Genomic DNA, 17,644 nt, shown 5'->3' with positions numbered 1-17,644 from the left:
CTCTTAATAGCTGCTATTGGTTTATTAACAATGTGACGTCATGAGGCTTTCGGCCTGCCTCCGCCAAGCTGCTGGCCTCAAGGAGAACGTGACGATTGGCCCACGAAAAAGGAAAGCAGGCTTTAGGCTCCAGAGATTGGCTCAAACAAACTGTCACTCACCGTTCACTCTGTGGCTTCTCCCAGCTTGTAGGGAATCCAAGGGGAAATAAGGGAGCTTGTGCCCATTTCCCTGATGGAAAACTGAAGCGGTGAGAGGCTCAAAGAGGTCTTATCCGTGATCCTGAATCAAGTCAGAAATGGGACTCAGGTGTCGAGGTGTTTAATCTTGAGCCCTCTACTTAATTGTTATAAGTTTTTAAAACCCAGTGACCCCGCTCAAGCACTTGGCCTTTGCCAAGTCCTACCCATGCTGGAACACCCACCCCCTTCGTCTGGCCTTCATGAGTCAGTCCCGGCATAACTCAGTCGCCACCTCCTCCAGGTAGCTTCCCTCGACCTGTAGAAAAAGTTACTTGTTGAATGAAGGTAACTGCTACTTGGGGAATGTATCCCATCACCCTAGAAAGTTCCTTCACGACCCTTTCAACACCGCCCTCCCACCCAACCCCAGAAGCAATCACTGTGTTTCGTTACTATAGTGTATCTTTTCAGCTGCTAAATTTTCCGATAAAAGTATGTGCTCTTTTGTGCCTGTCTTGTTTTTCTCAGCATAATGTTTTCAGGATTCGTTCATGTCTCATATAACGATTGTCCAACACTTTTTATTGCTGAGGAGTATTCCATTGTATTGCTGGATCACATTTTCCTCTTGGTGGACATGTGGGTGGTTTCCAGATTAGGGCTGTTATGAATAAAGAGGCCATAAACCATTGTGTCCCAACCTTTCTGTAGATGTACACTTTCAATTCTCTTGGGTCAAGCTAGGAGGACATGCTTGCGCGTCCTATGCTAGGTGTATGTTTAACTTGATAAGAAACTGCCCCAAAGTTTCCTATGGTATTCTACCAATTTGCATTTCCATCAGTGATGCGTGAGAGTTCTAGGTGCTCCACATCCCCTCCAGCACTTGATAAAATCAGTCTATAATTTTAACGACTCTCCTGTGTAGGAAGAGATTATCTCCTGGTTGTGACTTGCATTATTGCCCTGACCGCCAATGTTGTTCAGCACCTTTTTGTGTTTTCGTGTGCTTATCGGCCATTTGCATGTTTTCTTTCTTTAAAAAAAAATTTTTTTTTTTTTTAAATTTGGCTGCTTCGGGTTTTAGTTATTGCGCACAGGTTCCAGAGCATGTGGGCTCAGTAGTTGCTGCAAGATTCCTAACCAGGGATGGAACTCACACCTCCTGCATGGGAAGGCGGGTCCTTAACCACTCCACCACCTGGGAAGTTCCCCCATTTGTATATTTTCTTTTGTCAAGTGTCTGCTCAAGTCTTTTGTGTATTTTTGCAGAGTTGTTTTCTTATTCACCAATTGTAAACGTTCTTTATAGAGTCTAGATACAGGTCTCTTTTAGTATACTGTCTTTTCCTTTTCTTAATGTTGTCTGTTGAAAAGCAGAGACTTTATCTGAACCCACATCTTGACCCTTACATTGTATGTTGTGTGGAATTATTTTTTCTTTTCTATTTCTCCAAATGTTTCAGCAGGGTTTTTGTGTCTTATCTTTTTTTTTTCTTCTGATTTCCAATTAACCCAATCAATTACTTTTGCTTTTGTGTTGCTATAAAGAAGGAAAAATTATAACACATTCTCTCTACAACATTAGGGAATAAACTAATGTCACTGGGTATAGAGTACAGGGGCTTCCCTGGTGGCTCAGATGGTAAAGGGTCTCCTTGTAATGCAGGAGACCCAGGGTTTGATCCCTGGAGAGAGAAGATCCCCTAGAGAAGGGAATGGCAACCCACTCCAGTATTCTTGCCTGGGGAATTCCATGACAGAGGAGCCTGGCGACTGAGCAAATTCCACACCACAGAGAGTACAGGTGGGCGGTCTGGGCTGGAAGCAAAACTGGGGGAGCCATCAAGTGTCAGATTCTTCATTCTCCAAGATGGCAGCCACATGGGACTACTGAGTAATGGCCCATGACAAGTCTCAGCTGAGATATGCTATGGCTTTAAAACGCACACCAGATTCTGAAAACGCACACCAGATTCTGAAGACTTTATGTAAAAAAAAGAATCTGTAATACTTCATTTGTATTTTTAATATTGATTACATGCTGAAATGATTCTATTTTGGATAAATGGGGTAAATAAAAATTATGGTTAAAATTAATTTAACTTTTTAACTTCGCTTTCATGGGGCTACTATTATATTCTAAATAACACATATGGCTCATGTTATATTTCTATTGGCCAGTGCTGCATTAGGTCGCAGACCACGAAATGGACAAGATCACCGGGGAGTTCATGTGATTAGAAAGGTGGTTAGCAGACCTGAGTCAAAATGAAGAGTCGGGTGTCTCTATGAGGCTGCAATGACTCTGCTAAAACAAGCGCTAGCAAGAGGCCCCCAGCCTCAGGTGAGACAAGCTGAGACCTTGATAGCAGCATAGTCACACCCGGAGCCAAGCGCCCGGCTAAGCTGCGCCCATGCCCCTGACACACAGAAACTGCGATTAATAAATGCGTTCTCGTGAGCTGCTAAACGCATATGATCTGTCATGCGACCATAACTGATCCATCTCCAAATGTCATTCCTGCTCTACTTAGAAATCATGGTTATGAGACCCACCCTAGGTGTTTTTAATTAATGAGGAGGCATGTCTATTATTATACCACTAATTTTTATGTTAATCTTTTTTTTTTATTAATCTTGAAAGCTTTATTTCCACACTCGATCCTTATTTGCGCTAGTTACATCCCACAAAGTCATCACAAACACTGAATTGGTGATCACCCTGTTCCACCCTGATCCCAGGGGAGATACAGGGTCAGGTTGCCACAAGTGTCTTGTCACAACACTTTCATCAACCCATCAAAATGTAATCAGGTTTTCTGTGCATCTTCTGTTTGTAGACGCATTATTTAATGTATAGTGGGCCTATTCACATTGGCCTTGCAGCCAACAGTAACAAAAACGATCTACGACAGACTGCATGAATTGTGGTTCATGGCACCCTTCCTTCACTTAGGAATGCTCGATAGGACCTTCGGGCCATGCTTTGGGGCCCTTTGGGACAGCGGAATCACCACAAATAGCACAGAAACGTGAAAAATGTGGTACTGAATATAGACTGTGGAAAGGATGTTTGTACACAGTGTGAGAGCTGCAACAGGAAGGCAGCCTCGCCTCGCCCGACCTGAGCTGAAAGGTGCCCACTGGGTCGGTCCGACTGTTTACTGCTCTGAGCACGTGCACGCCTACCAGTGAGTGCAAAGGCACGTGAGTATTCGTTTGGGGACTACAGATAAATGTTCAAGAGTATAGGTGAATTCGAAAATACGGAATCTGTGAATACGGAGGCTTGAATGTACTTGGCTTCCTTTGTAATCCTGTACTTTTCATTTTAGGCATTTACAGACATAATTCAGTGAAGGGGGTGATAGCCCTAAGAAGGTGACAACCGCTGGTAGACAGGTAAATGAGGAGAAACCAGCAAAAAAGGCTCAGAAGGAGCGGTGTGAAGAGGAAAATGAGAAGCGATGGCGTTCTGGATGCCCCGTGAAGGAAGAGCACAGCTTTGTTCTGGAGATAGCTGTTCAGGTGACAGGAGTTTGTAGGTGCCCCAAATGAATATTTGGTTCTTTCCCCAATTTATAAACTAGAGAGGTCCCTGAACCAAATCTCCTCTACTTAGTCCTTTAGTTTTTGAGAGAAAGAACACATAAGACTTGAAAAAGTTTTTAATGTGAAAACATTTTAAACAGGCTTTGTTGTGGTTTTTTTTTTTTGGCAAAAAAATAGAGGGCAGGCACCACCCCACAGCCCTGAGTGGAACAGGAATGCTGGGAAAGAGGGTCACCCCACAGCCCTGAGTGGAACAGGGATGCTTGGAAAGAGGGTGCAGGGACATGAGGTCTGATCTTACAGCAACTTCTGAGGGAGAGCTCAGTCCAAGGGTAAGTTCAAGTCCACAGGTGAAACTGCCAAGATGCCCTCCTGGAAGGGAAAAGTGGTGGATCCCCGTGAGCGGAGAGGTGTCCTCTACTCACAGCGGCGTCCACACTGGCCCAGTGAGAGCAGAGATCGGGAAGGCAAGGAACCAGAGAGGGGAAGGGGACAGAGACCCAGAGAGAGGCAGACAGGGATGAGAGGTGAGGGATGGAGGCCCCAAGAAAGGATCAGAGACCCAGGGTGGGTGGAAACGGTCCTGGGGGTGGGTGGGAGAGGCAGAGCCACACAGCTGGGGGAGAGAGACTGAAGGGAGGGGAACAGAGTCCTGGGGCTTTAACAATAAAGAGCCCTGACTTTGCGTTAAAGTCCTAATTCCAGTTCCCCACCCTGAATAAAGGACTTTCCCTCAGCATCCATAAAACTAGGATAATAATCGAATCCTATAAGGTGGTTGAGGGGTAGATGGGATCATTCCACTAAAGGCCTTGCCTGAGTACCTGGCCAAGCTTGCCCGTTATCATTCCTCAAAGAATAAAATGTTCTTACTACTAAACCAGCTTCTGCACTGAGCTCTGGACCCTAATACCTACTGTTCCATCATCATCTTGCATTGAGGTCTGAAGGGTCTCTCTCTCTTAACTGAACCACCTCCGATCACCTCTAACTCCTCCCCAAACCTGCCCCCCACCTTCCCCTCCACTCTGCTCCTCCCGGTCTCAGGGGACATCAGATGTACTCTGTAGCTGCTCAGGTCGGCATCTTCGGCATCATCCGCGACTCCTGTCTCCCATTCGGTCTCCCCATCCACTCCGTGAGCAAAATCTGTCAGGCTTATTTCCAAATTAAATCCAGAATTCTCCACTGCCCCGACCCTGGTCTGGTACACCCTCATCTCCTCCCTGGACCAGCACTGGCATCCCCCTGGGGCTCCCCATTTCCGCCCTTGCCCCCGACATTAGTCCCCATATGGCCGCCAGAGGGCGCCCGTGACCACCCAAGTCAGCTTGCATTCCTCCTATACAAAGAGCCCTCCTACAACTCCTGGCTCACTCCGTGTGCAAGTTCTTAAGCATGATCACAAGGCCTAAAGACTTGCACGATCTGGACGCCTCTCCTGCTTTCATCTCCCATCCTCTCCCCCTCACCCACCCTGCTCCAGCCCTACTGGCTGCCTTTCTGCTCCTCAAACACACCTAGCCAGCTTCTGCCAGTCCGTGAAGCAATGACAGCCTGGCAGTGATGAGGCCGGTAAATGAGATGGTGTCCATTGAGCAGCCAGAAATTGATGTTCAAGGAGATGGGGACAGCAGCCAAAGGTCATTTAGTCCGTACACAGGAGCCCCATCCAGCTCTGAGCCCAGCGCTGGATTTAAAGCAGTGAGCAAGCATGTTAAGGTGGGAGGGTGTGGGGGTCACTGCGACTATAAATGAAGACCAGGGAAGGCCTCACTGGGGGTGATACCTGAGCAAGTGGGCAGAGGAAGCAAGGAAGGGGGATATTGGGGAAAAGGCATTCCCGCTGGCAGTGCTGCACAGTCAGTCATCCCACAAAGACCAAGTACCTACAAGGATGATTCCATTTTAATCCTCACAATAACCCTTTGAGGTAGGTATTAAGAGTTCTCCTGCCTTTACAGATGAGGAAATTTGTTTCTGACATAACTTTTTGTGTATACCAGAGTGGTTAAAGCTGCGTAGGGCATCTGCAGTTATCAAGACAGTGCCTGGTGTACAGTAGGTGCTCAATAAACACAGAACGGACAAATGGTGGAAGCGGGAGAACACCCGTGATGTCTGAAAGGAAGGTTAAGACCCCACCCCCGTCCCCCCACCCCACCCCCAATACACACACATACAACGACAATTAGGTAAAGAGAAGCCCAGAGAGGCTTTGGCGGCTCACCCAGCCCCCGTGGGCCTGGATCCAGGGCGCGAAGCTGTGCACATGCTCTACACTGAGTCCGGCCAACGTGCCCCCCAGCCCAGCCACGCGCCGACTCAGCTCCATGGCCAGGGCCAGGCGGGCCAGGGGTTCTGGGGAAGGTGGCGGAGGCCCAGGGCACGGTAATGCTTGGCTTGGGCGAGGGCTGATCTCTCTGCTAGAGAAGAGCTCCACTAGGCGGCTGAAGGAACTGGCAGAGAGGCGCGCCAGTTTGCGCTGCAAGGCTGGGTCTGCAGCCAGCTGTGGGACAGGGAGGGGAAGAGCTAGGGTAAGTAAGCCTCAGTCATACCCTCGTAGCTAGCCAATAGGAAGCTCGGAGGCGTGGTTTCAAGTGAGTTCTAGGTGTAACTGGCGCCCTAGGCCACGCCCCTATCCAGCACATCAGCCAATCACAAACTAGACTATAAGGTCTCAGCCAAGCTACTCCCAGAAAGATGGCCGAGAACTGGCAAAGCCAAGCCACGCCCCTGCCAAGGCCCCAACAGCCAATCAGGGCCAAGCCCTATACTAGCTGTGTTCTAGCTTGCTAATGGAGAAGGCAATGGCACCCCACTCCAGTACTCTTGCCTGGAAAATCCCATGGATGGAGAAGCCTGGAAGGCTGCAGTCCATGGGGTCACTAAGAATCGTACACGACTAAGCGACTTCTCTTTCACTTTGCACTTTCATGCATTGCAGAAGGAAATGGCAACCAACTCCAGTGTTCTTACCTGGAGAATCCCAGGGACGGGGGAGCCTGGTGGGCTGCCGTCTATGGGGTGCACAGAGTCGAACACGACTGAAGTGACTTAGCAGAAGCGTGCTAATATTCTAGCGACGCTTCTGTGGGCTTCCCAGAGACCCAGAGGCCAAGCCAGTGTCTACAGCAACCTTGCCTTCTACCATGCAATGAATAAGACCGTACACTTTGCCCAAGCTCCTGAGCCAACTAGATTCCAGGACAGAGCCACAAGCCACACTCCCTCTGGCAGTCCATTTCTCCTACATTCTAAGTCATAGCCCTATACAGTCAATCAGGTCTTCAGATTTTAAATAGCTGCCTTTGGGTTACAGTCCATTGGGTTGCAAAGAGTCAGACACGACTTAGCAACTAAACAGCATCAGCAGCTTCAAACCACACCTCCCACCCTTTCCCACACCATACATTCCCTTACTTCCTCACCTGGTCCCAATCTCTTTCTTAGAAGGTGTTTCTGGTGGCCATAGTCCTTTGCCTATAAGCCACTCCCCTCTAGCGATTAATGAAAGGCAGTAATTTAAGGTATTGCCCTGGCTTATCCTTCACTCACTCTTTCACTGAAGCCTTGTCCCACTGTTCCCTGTCCGACCATCCAGTGAGAATGCAGATCCAGCTTCAGGTCCCAGTGTGGAACCATGCTGCAATTCCTATCCTAGCTAAAGGGGGAACAGACCACCCATCACCTTCTGGTTGATGACTTCTGCCTCCTCTTCCAGCAAGGCCACCAGTTTTCGCAGCAGGGCTTCCTTCTCTGTGGGTGCGGGACCCTGTAACTCTGGAGGCAGAAGAGAATTTGGCTGGGGGCAGAACCCTGGTGACCCTTCTACCTGCATCTTTCTCCAGCGTCCCTCTGCACCTCACCTGGACTAGGTGGGGATCTCAGTTGCTCTTGGACCAGCTGTTCCAGCCGCTGGGCCACCAGGGCATAGAAATCTGGGGTAGCAGGGCCTGGAATGAAAAGAGCCAATGATGAGTCTTTAGGAACTTTGGACCCAACATCGGGAACTTGGGTGTTCTCTCCTCCCAATCATCTTGCCAGGTAACAATGATTTCTACTTCAGAGTGGGGTAAACTGAAGACCAATGAGCAAACCTTATTAAAAAACCCCTTGTACTCTTCCCCAAGCTGGACTTAAGAGTGTTTGGACCTTGAAGATTATCCTATCTAGGGAAGGCAAACACATGGCACACCCCAGGTCAATGACCCTTAGTATCCCATTCTATCCCTTGTTCTTTTCAGGCAACTCATCACAGAACTCTTCTCCCCAGCTATGAAATCCTCTTCAACAAAGCCCCTCCAGTAGCCATTACTAGTCTATCCAGGCTCATGTATGAGAAAAAACCTACCTATCACTCTTGATCAAGTCCAATTCCCACCCCTCTTCATTCCTACTTTGCTACTGGAGAAAAGGATTCATGTAACCAAAACAGCCAGGCAACTGTGACTGTAAATCAGGTCTCCTGCCTCCCTACTGGGGGTACAGTTCAGTTCAGTCCAGTCAGTCAGTCGTGTTCAACTCTTTGCGATACCATGGACTGCAGCACACCAGGCCTCCCTGTCCATCACCAACTCCCAGAGCTTGCTCAAACTCATGTCCATAGAGTCAGTGATGCCATCCAACCATCTCATCCTCTGTCATCCCCTTCTCCTCCCGCCTTCAGTCTTTCCCAGCATCAGGGTCTTTTCAAATGAGTCAGTTCTTCGCATCAGGTGACCAAAGTATTGAAGCTTTAGCTTCATCATCAGTCATTCCAAGGAAAATTCAGGACTGATTCCTTTAGGATTGACTGGTTTGACCTCCGTGCAGTCCAAAGGACTCTTCTCAAGAGTCATCTCCAACACCACAGTTCAAAAACACCAGTTCTTCAATGCTCAGCTTTCTTTATAGTCCAACTCTCACATCTGTACATGACTACTGGAAAAACCATAGCTTTGACTAGATGGACCTTTGTTGGCAACGTAACGTCTCTGCTTTTTAATATGTGGCCTAGGTCGGTCACAGCATTTCTTCCAAGAAGCAAGCGTCTTTTTATTTCATGGCTGCAGTCACCATCTGCAGTGATTTTGGAGCCCAGAAAAATAAAGTCTGCACAGTTTCTATTGTTTCCCCATCTATTTGCCATGATCTTAGTATTTTGAATGTTGAGTTTTAAGTCAGCTTTTTCAGTCTTCTCTTTCACTTTCGCTGAGAGGCTCTTTAGCTTCTCTTCACTTTCTGCCATAAGGGGTAGTGTCATCTGCACTTTTGACCTTACTGATATTTCTCCCAGCAATCATGATTCCAGTTTCATCCAGCTTGGCATTTCACCTGATGTACTCTGCATATAAGTTAAATAAGCAGGGTGACAACATACAGCCTTGACATAATCCTTTCCCAATTTGGAACAAGTTTGTGGTTCCATGTCTGGTTCTAACTGTTGCTTCTTGACCTGCATACAGGTTTCTCAGGAGGCAAGTAAGGTGGTCTGGTATTCCCATCTCTTTAAGAATTTTCCAGTTTGTTGTGATCTACACAGTCAAAGGTTTTAGCATAGTCAATGAAGTAGAAGTAGATTTTTTCTGGAATTCTCTTGCTTTTTCTATCATCCAATGGATGTTGACAATTTGATCTCTGGTTCCTCTGCCTTTTCTAAATCCAGTACTGGGGGTACTGGTGGCTACAAAAGTTTAGGGGTTAAGAAAGCACGTGTGGAAAGAGAGAGATAATAGAGCGGGACCAAAAGCTGTCCTAAAGCAGCTCACAGAACTGACAGATAGCAATCCAGTTGGGTGTCGGGGGGTGATCATGAACTAATTCCTTATCCTCACTATACTTTAAGAATCAAAGCTGCTGACCATGCCAGTTCTTGGATGATTGAAGGAAATGTCTTACCAGGCTCTGAACCATAGCAGGGCCGGAGTGGCAGGGAGCAAGGCCGAGGGGACTCAGGGGGAACGGCTCCTCGCCCCAGGGAGCAGGGAAGACATCTTCGAAGGCGGCTCAGGAAGTCTGTTGGCTCCTCCTGGGCAGGGCTCCTGGGGAAGGGGACCTCAGAGAGTGATCCCAGAAGCTCTTCGCAAGCAGTCCCTTTGTCCTCCTACTGAGAGACCTTCCCTGCAACCCCCAGGACAAGGAGTAGAATGAGATATAAAGAGGTGGGGAAGGAGACAGACTGAGTCCAGGAGCAAGAGTTGGAGAGGGGTCCATCCCAAATGCAGCTCCCTGAGGAAGGAGGGCAACTCCTCTTACCTGGGTGGGGTCGGAATGGGAGACCCCACAGCCTCACCCCGCCTAAGGAAGGCAGCTAGGACCCTCAGCATGTCCTCCCGGAGCCCCAGCTCTTCCGAGCCCGCCATGGGGGCACCTGTGAGAGAAGGAAATGGAGGATGGGCTCCAGGGTTCAAAGAGAAGTGAAGGCTGGGGCCCAAATTCCTAGTCCCCGAATGAGGAGGGAGCCAGGACTAATGAATCCCGAAAGAGGGAAGGGGATCCCAGGTCTTTTATGGGAGTTTCGGGGTCTGGGGGCCCCTATCCTTGTCTCTAGAGAGAGAAGAGGAATGAGGACAAAGACACCTTGATCCTGAGAGAGGAGACGTCTGGGGATTCTGATTCTTGGGTTTAGGGAGGAGGGGTCTGGGGCCGGAGCGCTTGAATTTTTGGAGAAGAGGGCTGGGGGTCTGAACTCCTGAGTCTAAGAGAGAAGGGTTAGGGTTGGGGCTGTGGCCTCAGACCCCTGAGGAAGGGGCCCTAGGGCTCCGACTTCTGGATTCTGAAGGAAGATGCCAAGAGACTGAAATCCGTAGAGGACTAAGAACTACCAATCCCAGCAGGCGTCGCAGCAAACATTCCCCTCGGTCCGTTACTGGTTCGCCGCGCAGCCTGCTGGGAGGTGTAGTTCTACTCTCTGACTCACGCTAGAATTTGGGAGACTGAAGACGCTTGGATGTCGGAGGAGTAGGACTGAGTTGCCCGCTCCCGGATCCCGGCTCCCTCTTCTTTCCTCCTCTCCAAGCCCTCGCTGATGTCCCGCTCACCGGGTCCTGGGCCCCGGCCGCAGCCACCTCCTCCTCCTCTGAACTTGTATGAACTTTCCTTTCTTAGGACAACTTTCCCGCGCCTGCGCACTGGTTCGGGTTGGTGAGGGCCCACACGTAAGAGGGGCGGAGCGCTGGGTCCCGCCTAATTTGCTTGTGACTTTCCCAGCATGCCAATGGTCGGAAAACCTAAGAAGGGCAAGGGGTGGGAGGTGAACGGACGTCACGGCTCGCCGAGCCGCCTCTTTGGTTCTGGAGTCTGTCACCCAAACGACGATCAAGCCCTTTTTATTTCGAGAAATCGAGAGAAAAGGAAGCCCCACCTCTAAAGCTCAACTGACGGGAAGTGGGGGTGTGCAGCTGAGAGTTCGAGAGCTACCGGACCCCAAAGACAGGGCTGGGCCCTGGCACCTACCTGCGCGCCCCGACCCAACACTTAGGTAACACGGAAAACCTGAGGACCTGGTGGCGTCCAGGAGTGAGGAAGCGGAGAAAGGATGGGTGTGCATTGACAGTGGAGAAGGCGGGTTGTGTAATGTGGGGAAAGTGAAACAAGCAGGGAAAAAAGTGAAGCAATAGCAGGCGCCGAGGTCGGCTGTAAAACAAACAAACAAAAACAAACTCAGAAGGAGTAGCAAGGAGGAGGGGAGGGGAGGCATCTGTATTGGCGGATCTCGGGAGAGAAGGATCACTCTGCGAATGGGAGGCAGTCCACTCTAGAAAGTGAGGATATGCTCTGGGGGAGGTTGTTTGGGAGAGACTGTGGATGGTCTCGGGTGGAAATGGGTGAAAGGATCATGGCGGCGGGGGCAACTATGGAAGTGTCTCTTCACTGGGTAAGTGCGGGAGCTGGAGGTCTACAGGTCAGTCGCATCTACACCCAGTAACTAGGGGGAGGGCGCTACCTTGGAGGTGGGAGTATCTGCACTGGGTGATGTAGGTGGGAGGGAGAGGTATGCAGTGGAAGAGAGGAGGTCTACATAGGCGGAATTGAGGGAAGTAGAGATATCTACACATCAGAAGCTGGGGGAAAGAGGGGAGGGGTGTAAAATGCGCTTGGGAGGGAGTCCTCGCTGAATTTAGAGAGCCTCCGTGGAGGATGGGAGGTCACCTGTACCCCAGGAAAATATAGGTTAGAGACCTGCGACGCGGCCCTTGAGACGGAGGTCTGGGTGTGGAACTCTTCGACTGGGCAGGCCTGGGAGGCCGCCTGTGCCCAGGAAGTATTCTCTGCGCGCAGGCCAGACCATGGGAACCCAAAAGCCTCGGATACTGCCCTGGCTGATATCTCAGCTGGACCGAAGGGAGTTGGAGGGCGTGGCCTGGCTGGGCGAGAGCCGCGCGCGTTTCCGCATCCCTTGGAAGCACGGCTTGCGGCAGGATGCCCAGCAGGAGGATTTCGGCATCTTCCAGGTGCGTGCGAGCAGGGAGGGGCGGTCCCTGAGGGGGGCGGGGCCGAGAAGGAGGGGCTAGCTCCCCTGGAGCTGCTCGCTGTTTCTGTTGGTTGGTGAAAGTGGGTGGAGTTAGAACTCGAAAGGGAGAAGGTGATAGGATCCGCAGACTGGTGTGGGAGAGCAGTCAGGATCGGAGTCTCCTGGTTCTGGGAATAGAACCGGAAAAGGAAGGAAATGCATCCTGGGGGGTTCAGAGGCCCCTGGGGTGGGAATCTTGGTTGTAGGATTTCTGAGGGCCGGCTTGGAATATTAGAGGCGAGACATGGCCCTGAAACTAAGGTTTCTTACCACCAAACTGGGATACACCGGTGGTGGTAAGCCGAGGTAAAAAGTACGAGGGGCTGAGGTTATCACAGAGCGTGTCCTCGGACAAGTTGGTGGCAAACATTCACTGGGACCTGGAAGGCTGGCTTAGCAAGCAAAGGTTTTCGAAGGGCGGAGGTAGAGGAACTTGGGGCACAGAGAATCAGAGAATTTGGGGATGGAACCTTGACAAGTTAGAACGTGACAGCGGAGAGGACGCTGTTAGGGCACGAGGAGACAGGGTTAAGACCCCTGGAGCAAGGTCTAAGTCATCTTCCCCACTATCTTGGCACCACTGGCCCCCTAGGCCTGGGCTGAAGCCAGTGGTGCCTATACTCCTGGGAAGGATAAGCCCGACCTGCCCACATGGAAGAGGAATTTCCGGTCTGCCCTGAACCGGAAGGAAGTGTTGCGTTTAGCGGAGGACCACAGCAAGGACTCCCAAGACCCGCACAAGATCTATGAGTTTGTGAACTCAGGTGTGCTGGAAGTGAGGCTTCCCTTAGAGGGATGGGATTTCGAGTGTCCCCAGGGCCGCCACTACACTCCCCACTTTTCTCCATAGGAGTCAGGGACATCCCTGAGCCAGATACCGTTCAAGACAATGGCAGACACAGTACCTCTGATACCCAGGTAAGAAGGCTCCCCAACCATGCTGCCTTCAGCCTCTACCCCATCTTCTCTCTGTGTCCTCACCAGCCTGTCCAGATGTCATCTTCTTCCCCTGGGACCGTCACCCCAGGCTCCATTCTCTCCCCTGCAGCCTGTCCCCAACCTGACCCAGGTCTGCCCCTGACCCTTCCCTGTTCACAGCCCTCCCATGGCTTCCCAGTGCCATCATCAAGAGAAACTTCAGAGCTTTCACCAGGCATTCAAGGCCCCAATCCACCTTTCCAGAATTTGATAGCTTTCCTCCTTGTGCAGGGTTCTCTCAGCCTCTTGTGAGCTCAGAACCTCGCTATCCTTGATCATGCTGATGTCTGTGCCGGGGAAAGTCCTCTCTGAAATTCTACTGAGACTTCTCTGCCCAGGTCTTCTTAAAAAAGTATTTATCTGGCTGCACCAGGTCTTAGCTGTGGCATGCAAACTCTTAGTTGCAGCATGTGGGATCTAGTTCCCTGACCAGGGATGGGACCCGGGCTGCCTGGATTGGGAGCACGGAATCTTAGCCACTGGACCACCAGGGAAGGCCCTCTGCCCAGGTCTTGCTTGTACAGAGCCAGTTCCTCAGGCTGGAATTAGCTGCTCCCCTCGGGCCATTGTAGTGCCAACCATACACTCAAGCTGTGTCTTTTACTGTGCTGGTGGCTGTGTCTCCCCCAGGCTGGAAGCCCCTTGAGGGCAAAGCTCAGGTCTGTCTCCTCTCTGGGTCTCCACATGGCTGAACACAAAAGCTTGCTCAGTGGGAAGTCTCCAGAAAAGGCCATGGAAACACCTGGATCTTTATTTTTTCCTGTCCAGGAAGACATTGTGCAGAAGTTACTGAGTGACATGGACTTGAGCCCAGAAGGAGGGCCCTCGAATCTGACTATGACCTCTGAGAACCCCCCTCAGCTCTTACTGAGCCCCGAATCAGACATCCCTGCTCTTTGCCCAAACTCGGGACTCTCTGAAAACCCCCTGAAGCAGCTGTTGGCAAACGAGGAAGGTGAGTGCCAGCTGCGGGCCAGGAGGGGCCAGGACCTGAGTTGAGAACCCCCTTACACCTGCTCGTTCTCTCTCCCCCTTCGCATTATGGCTGCTGCTGCTCAGATTGGGAGTTCGAGGTGACTGCCTTCTACCGGGGCTGCCAAGTCTTCCAGCAGACTGTCTTCTGCCCTGGGGGCCTGCGGCTGGTGGGATCAGAAGCAGGGGACAGGATGCTGCCCGGGCAGCCAATACGACTGCCGGACCCCGCAGCGTCCCTGACAGACAAGAGCGTGACAGACTACGTGCAGCGTGTGCTGAGCTGCCTGGGCGGGGGGCTGGCCCTGTGGCGGGCTGGGCAGTGGCTCTGCGCCCAGAGGCTGGGGCGCTGCCACGTGTACTGGGCCATAGGCGAGGAACTCCTCCCCAGCTGTGGCCACAAGCCTGATGGCGAGGTCCCGAAGGACAGGGAAGGAGGTGTGTTCAACCTGGGGCCCTTCATAACAGGTGAGTGAGGCAGGGCCTTCGCTCTGCTGTGGAAACAGGAGGCAACGGTGGTGAAAATCTCTGGGGTCAGGAGGTTGGAGGTGGAATTCAGACCCTGCGGCTCTGCTTGTGCTTGAACCTGGGGAGAAGGATGGACTGCTCTGAACCTGTGAAATCTGCAGACTGTCTCCTCCCTCTCCTTACCTGCCTGGAGCTGGCAGGGGGCTCAGGCCCAGCATACAGAAGCCACTCAGGGAATTAGCTGCCAGAGTCGTTATCATTATTACCAATTGTGGTGGAAAGACAGATGCAGGAGAAAGATATCCCCTAGAGGCTTGCTATCCGAATAGACTTTGGTGCAGTGATGCAGATAGCACTGGATTTGCACTGCCCAGCTTCGTATCCACTAGCTACATGTGGATGCTGAGTATTTAGATGAGGTGAGTGAAAATGAAATGAATTTTAAGTTTTATTTGATTTTAATTAGATACAATTAAAACTTAAATAGCCATGGCTAATGGCTACATAGGGGACAGTGTGGCCTTGAGAGGTTAAAAAGCAGTCACCACCACCGATCTGGTACTCCAGAGCCACTGAGCATCCTTGGGGAGGAGAACGCCCCTCCTGGGCCTGTTTCCCCATCCAAAGGCTGGGGCTCTGGGCGGGGTGGGGTTCACCTTCCAGCCGCATCTTGATGCGAGGGAGGGAGGAGGAACATTTAAGCTTGTGCATAAGTGGAGGGGCTTTCCCCAAATTAACAGCCCCCAGTCATGGTGGCAGAGGTATGCCGGGCTTGTGATCAGGAGAGAAGGTAAGGATGTTAATGAAGTTTTGGGGGAGAGGAGAGGGGCCGGTAGAAGGTCTTCTTCCCATCCCTGACTCTCCGTTCCTTGGCCCCCAGATCTGATCACCTTCACTGAAGGAAGCAGACGTTCACCACTCTATACCCTCTGGTTCTGTGTGGGGCAGTCATGGCCCCAGGACCAGCCATGGATCAAGAGGCTTGTGATGGTCAAGGTACTGCCAGCCCCAGGCTCCTGGAGCTGAGGGGTGGATTTTAAAAGGAAGGCTGCTTCCAGAAACTACAGCTCCCATAGTTCTTCTGGCAGTCTCTGCAACTGCCAGTTCTTCCTCAGGGGCTTCTGGGTGTCCCTCCAATGGCCTGTTTCCCAGAGCCAATTTTGAGTTCGCCCAACCATGTGGAAGTTGGTGGACTACAAATCCTAGCAGCCTGTGTGAGGTACTTCAGCTCCCAAGAGTCCTTCTGAGCACCAGCTGCTTCCCTAGCTCCTAGGAACCCCTTCAGCAACCTTAACCTTAGTTTTTGTGGCCTCCCTTGGTTGTGGGAGAAGGGGACAAGAGAGGATGAGACGGTTGGATGGCATCACCAACTTGATGGACATGAGTCTGAGTAAGCTCTGGGAGTTGGTGATGGACAGGGAAGCCTGGCGTGCTGCAGTCCATGGGGTTGCAAAGAGACTGACACGGCTGACAGACTGAACTGAACTGAACTTGGGTGTGAATATGGGGGAAACTACAACTCCCAGCAGGCCTGGGCCTAATGGTTTATCCTGGGTTACCGTGGGGGATGCTGGGATTTGTAGTCTACTCAGCCCCATCCTGGGTAGTGGATGGTGTTGGGTGTCTCCTGACAATTTCTCCCCCATCTCTCACAGGTTGTCCCCATGTGCCTCAGGGTTCTTGTAGACATAGCGCGGCAAGGGGGTGCCTCCTCCCTGGAGAATACTGTCGACCTGCACATTTCCAACAGCCAGCCCCTCTCCCTCACCTCAGACCAGTACATGGCCTATCTCCAGGACCTGGCCGAGGACATGGATTTCTAGGTTGCTGGGGAGGCCTGAGCCCAAGCCCTTCACCTCGACCAGTAAACTGGTTCTGGCCATGGTCATCACTGTGTGTCTGGTGTTCAGTGTCCCTGGGCCAGCCCTGACCCAAGCACGGGGTTATTCCTCCTTAAGGCCTGTTTATCCGCCCATGCAAGCCACTCACATCCTAGGTGCTCACGGCCTAAGGGCCAGGCACTGTGCAGGGGGCAGCTGATACTTTACCTCTCTTCTTTGGGACCTAGTGAGTCACCCCTGTTTTAGAGACCAAGACACTGAGTCTTGGAGAGGAACAAAGGTCACAAGATAGGAAAACAAGGCAGGTCAGAATCCAGGTCTCATTCTTAAAATGGCTGCTCTTTGAGGGTGGCCTTTGGGCTCAACTTGCAACGTCCATCTTGCCTATAAACAGTTCAAGCCAACGGCCAGATGCAGAGACTCTGTCAAGAGCCTCGGGTGCCGCTCTCAACTCCTGCTGGGTGACCCCAGGCCAGTCCTTTCCCTTTCTGGGCCCGGGGCTCCCTCCGTGTGGGCCTTCAAGGGCCGGCTGTAAAGAAGTTCTGACCCACCCCCATGGGCTGGATGCCCCCACCTCACCTCACCTCATCACTCCTGGTTCTGGGTAACAGGGACTGATGGATGGGGGAGAACAGATACACGTGTACGTATGGCTGAGTCCCTCTGCTGCCCACTTGAAACTATGCCAACATTGTTAATCGGCTATACTACAATACAAAATAAAAAGTTAAAAACCAACACCTTTCCAAGATCCTATCAACCCATCTGACACAATTCTATTTACTTCTAGTTTAAAAAAGAAAAAAAAAAACAACAGGGGCTGACAGAGGCCTGACTTACTGTGTGGCCCTTGCTGGGCTGCGCTTCAGTCTCCCTCCATCTCGGGGGAGTCAATTAGATCACCCCGGCCTCAGGGAAGCAGGAGAAAGAATCCCAACTGAATGGAGGACAAAGATCCGGTTTCTGGGGCAGTTCCAAAGCAGACAGATAGCAGCCAGGTGCCCCGAGCTGGGCAGACAGTGATCAGGTGGGTGGAGACCCCGCCCTCCCTCTCCACCCCAGCAACAGCTAGGGAGCTGCCAGGCCTGGTTCCAAGAGCTTCACCTGCCTTGGGTCTTTCTTAATCCTCAGCCCCCACTTTATACACGAAGAGT

General features: G+C 51.4%; 2 protein-coding genes across 3 annotated transcripts; one reads left to right on the top strand and one right to left on the bottom strand.

Moving 5' to 3' along the window:
- Positions 1 to 3,925: 3,925 nt before the first annotated feature.
- On the bottom strand, positions 3,926 to 11,188 carry BCL2L12 (BCL2 like 12). The gene is made up of 8 exons (XM_052656162.1): positions 11,175 to 11,188; positions 10,639 to 10,948; positions 9,975 to 10,089; positions 9,618 to 9,760; positions 7,607 to 7,693; positions 7,429 to 7,520; positions 5,968 to 6,246; positions 3,926 to 4,109 (listed from the first exon to the last, which is right to left on the bottom strand). Exons 3-8 carry the CDS (start codon positions 10,079 to 10,081, stop codon positions 4,059 to 4,061), a joined length of 759 nt encoding a protein of 252 aa, XP_052512122.1. The 5' UTR covers positions 10,082 to 10,089; positions 10,639 to 10,948; positions 11,175 to 11,188; the 3' UTR covers positions 3,926 to 4,058.
- IRF3 (interferon regulatory factor 3) lies at positions 11,015 to 17,213 on the top strand. 2 transcript variants are annotated; one of them, XM_052655390.1, is made up of 8 exons: positions 11,015 to 11,260; positions 12,000 to 12,172; positions 13,082 to 13,149; positions 13,441 to 13,561; positions 13,978 to 14,164; positions 14,269 to 14,649; positions 15,530 to 15,645; positions 16,305 to 17,213. In XM_052655390.1, the coding sequence occupies exons 1-8, from the start codon at positions 11,257 to 11,259 to the stop codon at positions 16,470 to 16,472; spliced, it is 1,218 nt and encodes a 405-aa protein (XP_052511350.1). In that variant the 5' UTR covers positions 11,015 to 11,256; the 3' UTR covers positions 16,473 to 17,213. The 2 variants fall into 2 exon arrangements, with proteins under 2 accessions (XP_052511350.1, XP_052511349.1); XM_052655389.1 differs by lacking the exon at positions 13,441 to 13,561 and adding an exon at positions 12,824 to 12,995.
- Positions 17,214 to 17,644: the final 431 nt, after the last annotated feature.

This window comes from Budorcas taxicolor, chromosome 18 (genome assembly GCF_023091745.1).
Source record: "Budorcas taxicolor isolate Tak-1 chromosome 18, Takin1.1, whole genome shotgun sequence".
In the NCBI taxonomy this organism is placed as follows: domain Eukaryota; kingdom Metazoa; phylum Chordata; class Mammalia; order Artiodactyla; family Bovidae; genus Budorcas; species Budorcas taxicolor.
The sequence above is the reverse complement of the archived record's forward strand: the minus strand, read 5'-3'. Positions and strand labels throughout refer to the sequence as shown.

What these genes read in the sequence shown, in the direction of transcription:
- BCL2L12 (XM_052656162.1), bottom strand. Translation starts at nt 10,081, where the DNA reads ATGGCGGGCTCGGAAGAGCTGGGGCTCCGGGAGGACATGCTGAGGGTC. An exon ending in CAGAAGTCATCAACCAGAAG is followed by an intron (nt 6,247 to 7,428) that starts GTGATGGGTGGT and finishes CCTGTCCCACAG; the next exon opens with CTGGCTGCAGACCCAGCCTT. An exon ending in TCCAGGCCCACGGGGGCTGG is followed by an intron (nt 4,110 to 5,967) that starts GTGAGCCGCCAA and finishes TTTCCCTTCCAG; the next exon opens with GAGGGCATCTTGGCAGTTTC.
- IRF3 (XM_052655389.1), top strand. An exon ending in CTATGAGTTTGTGAACTCAG is followed by an intron (nt 12,996 to 13,081) that starts GTGTGCTGGAAG and finishes TTTTCTCCATAG; the next exon opens with GAGTCAGGGACATCCCTGAG. An exon ending in ACAGTACCTCTGATACCCAG is followed by an intron (nt 13,150 to 13,977) that starts GTAAGAAGGCTC and finishes TTTCCTGTCCAG; the next exon opens with GAAGACATTGTGCAGAAGTT.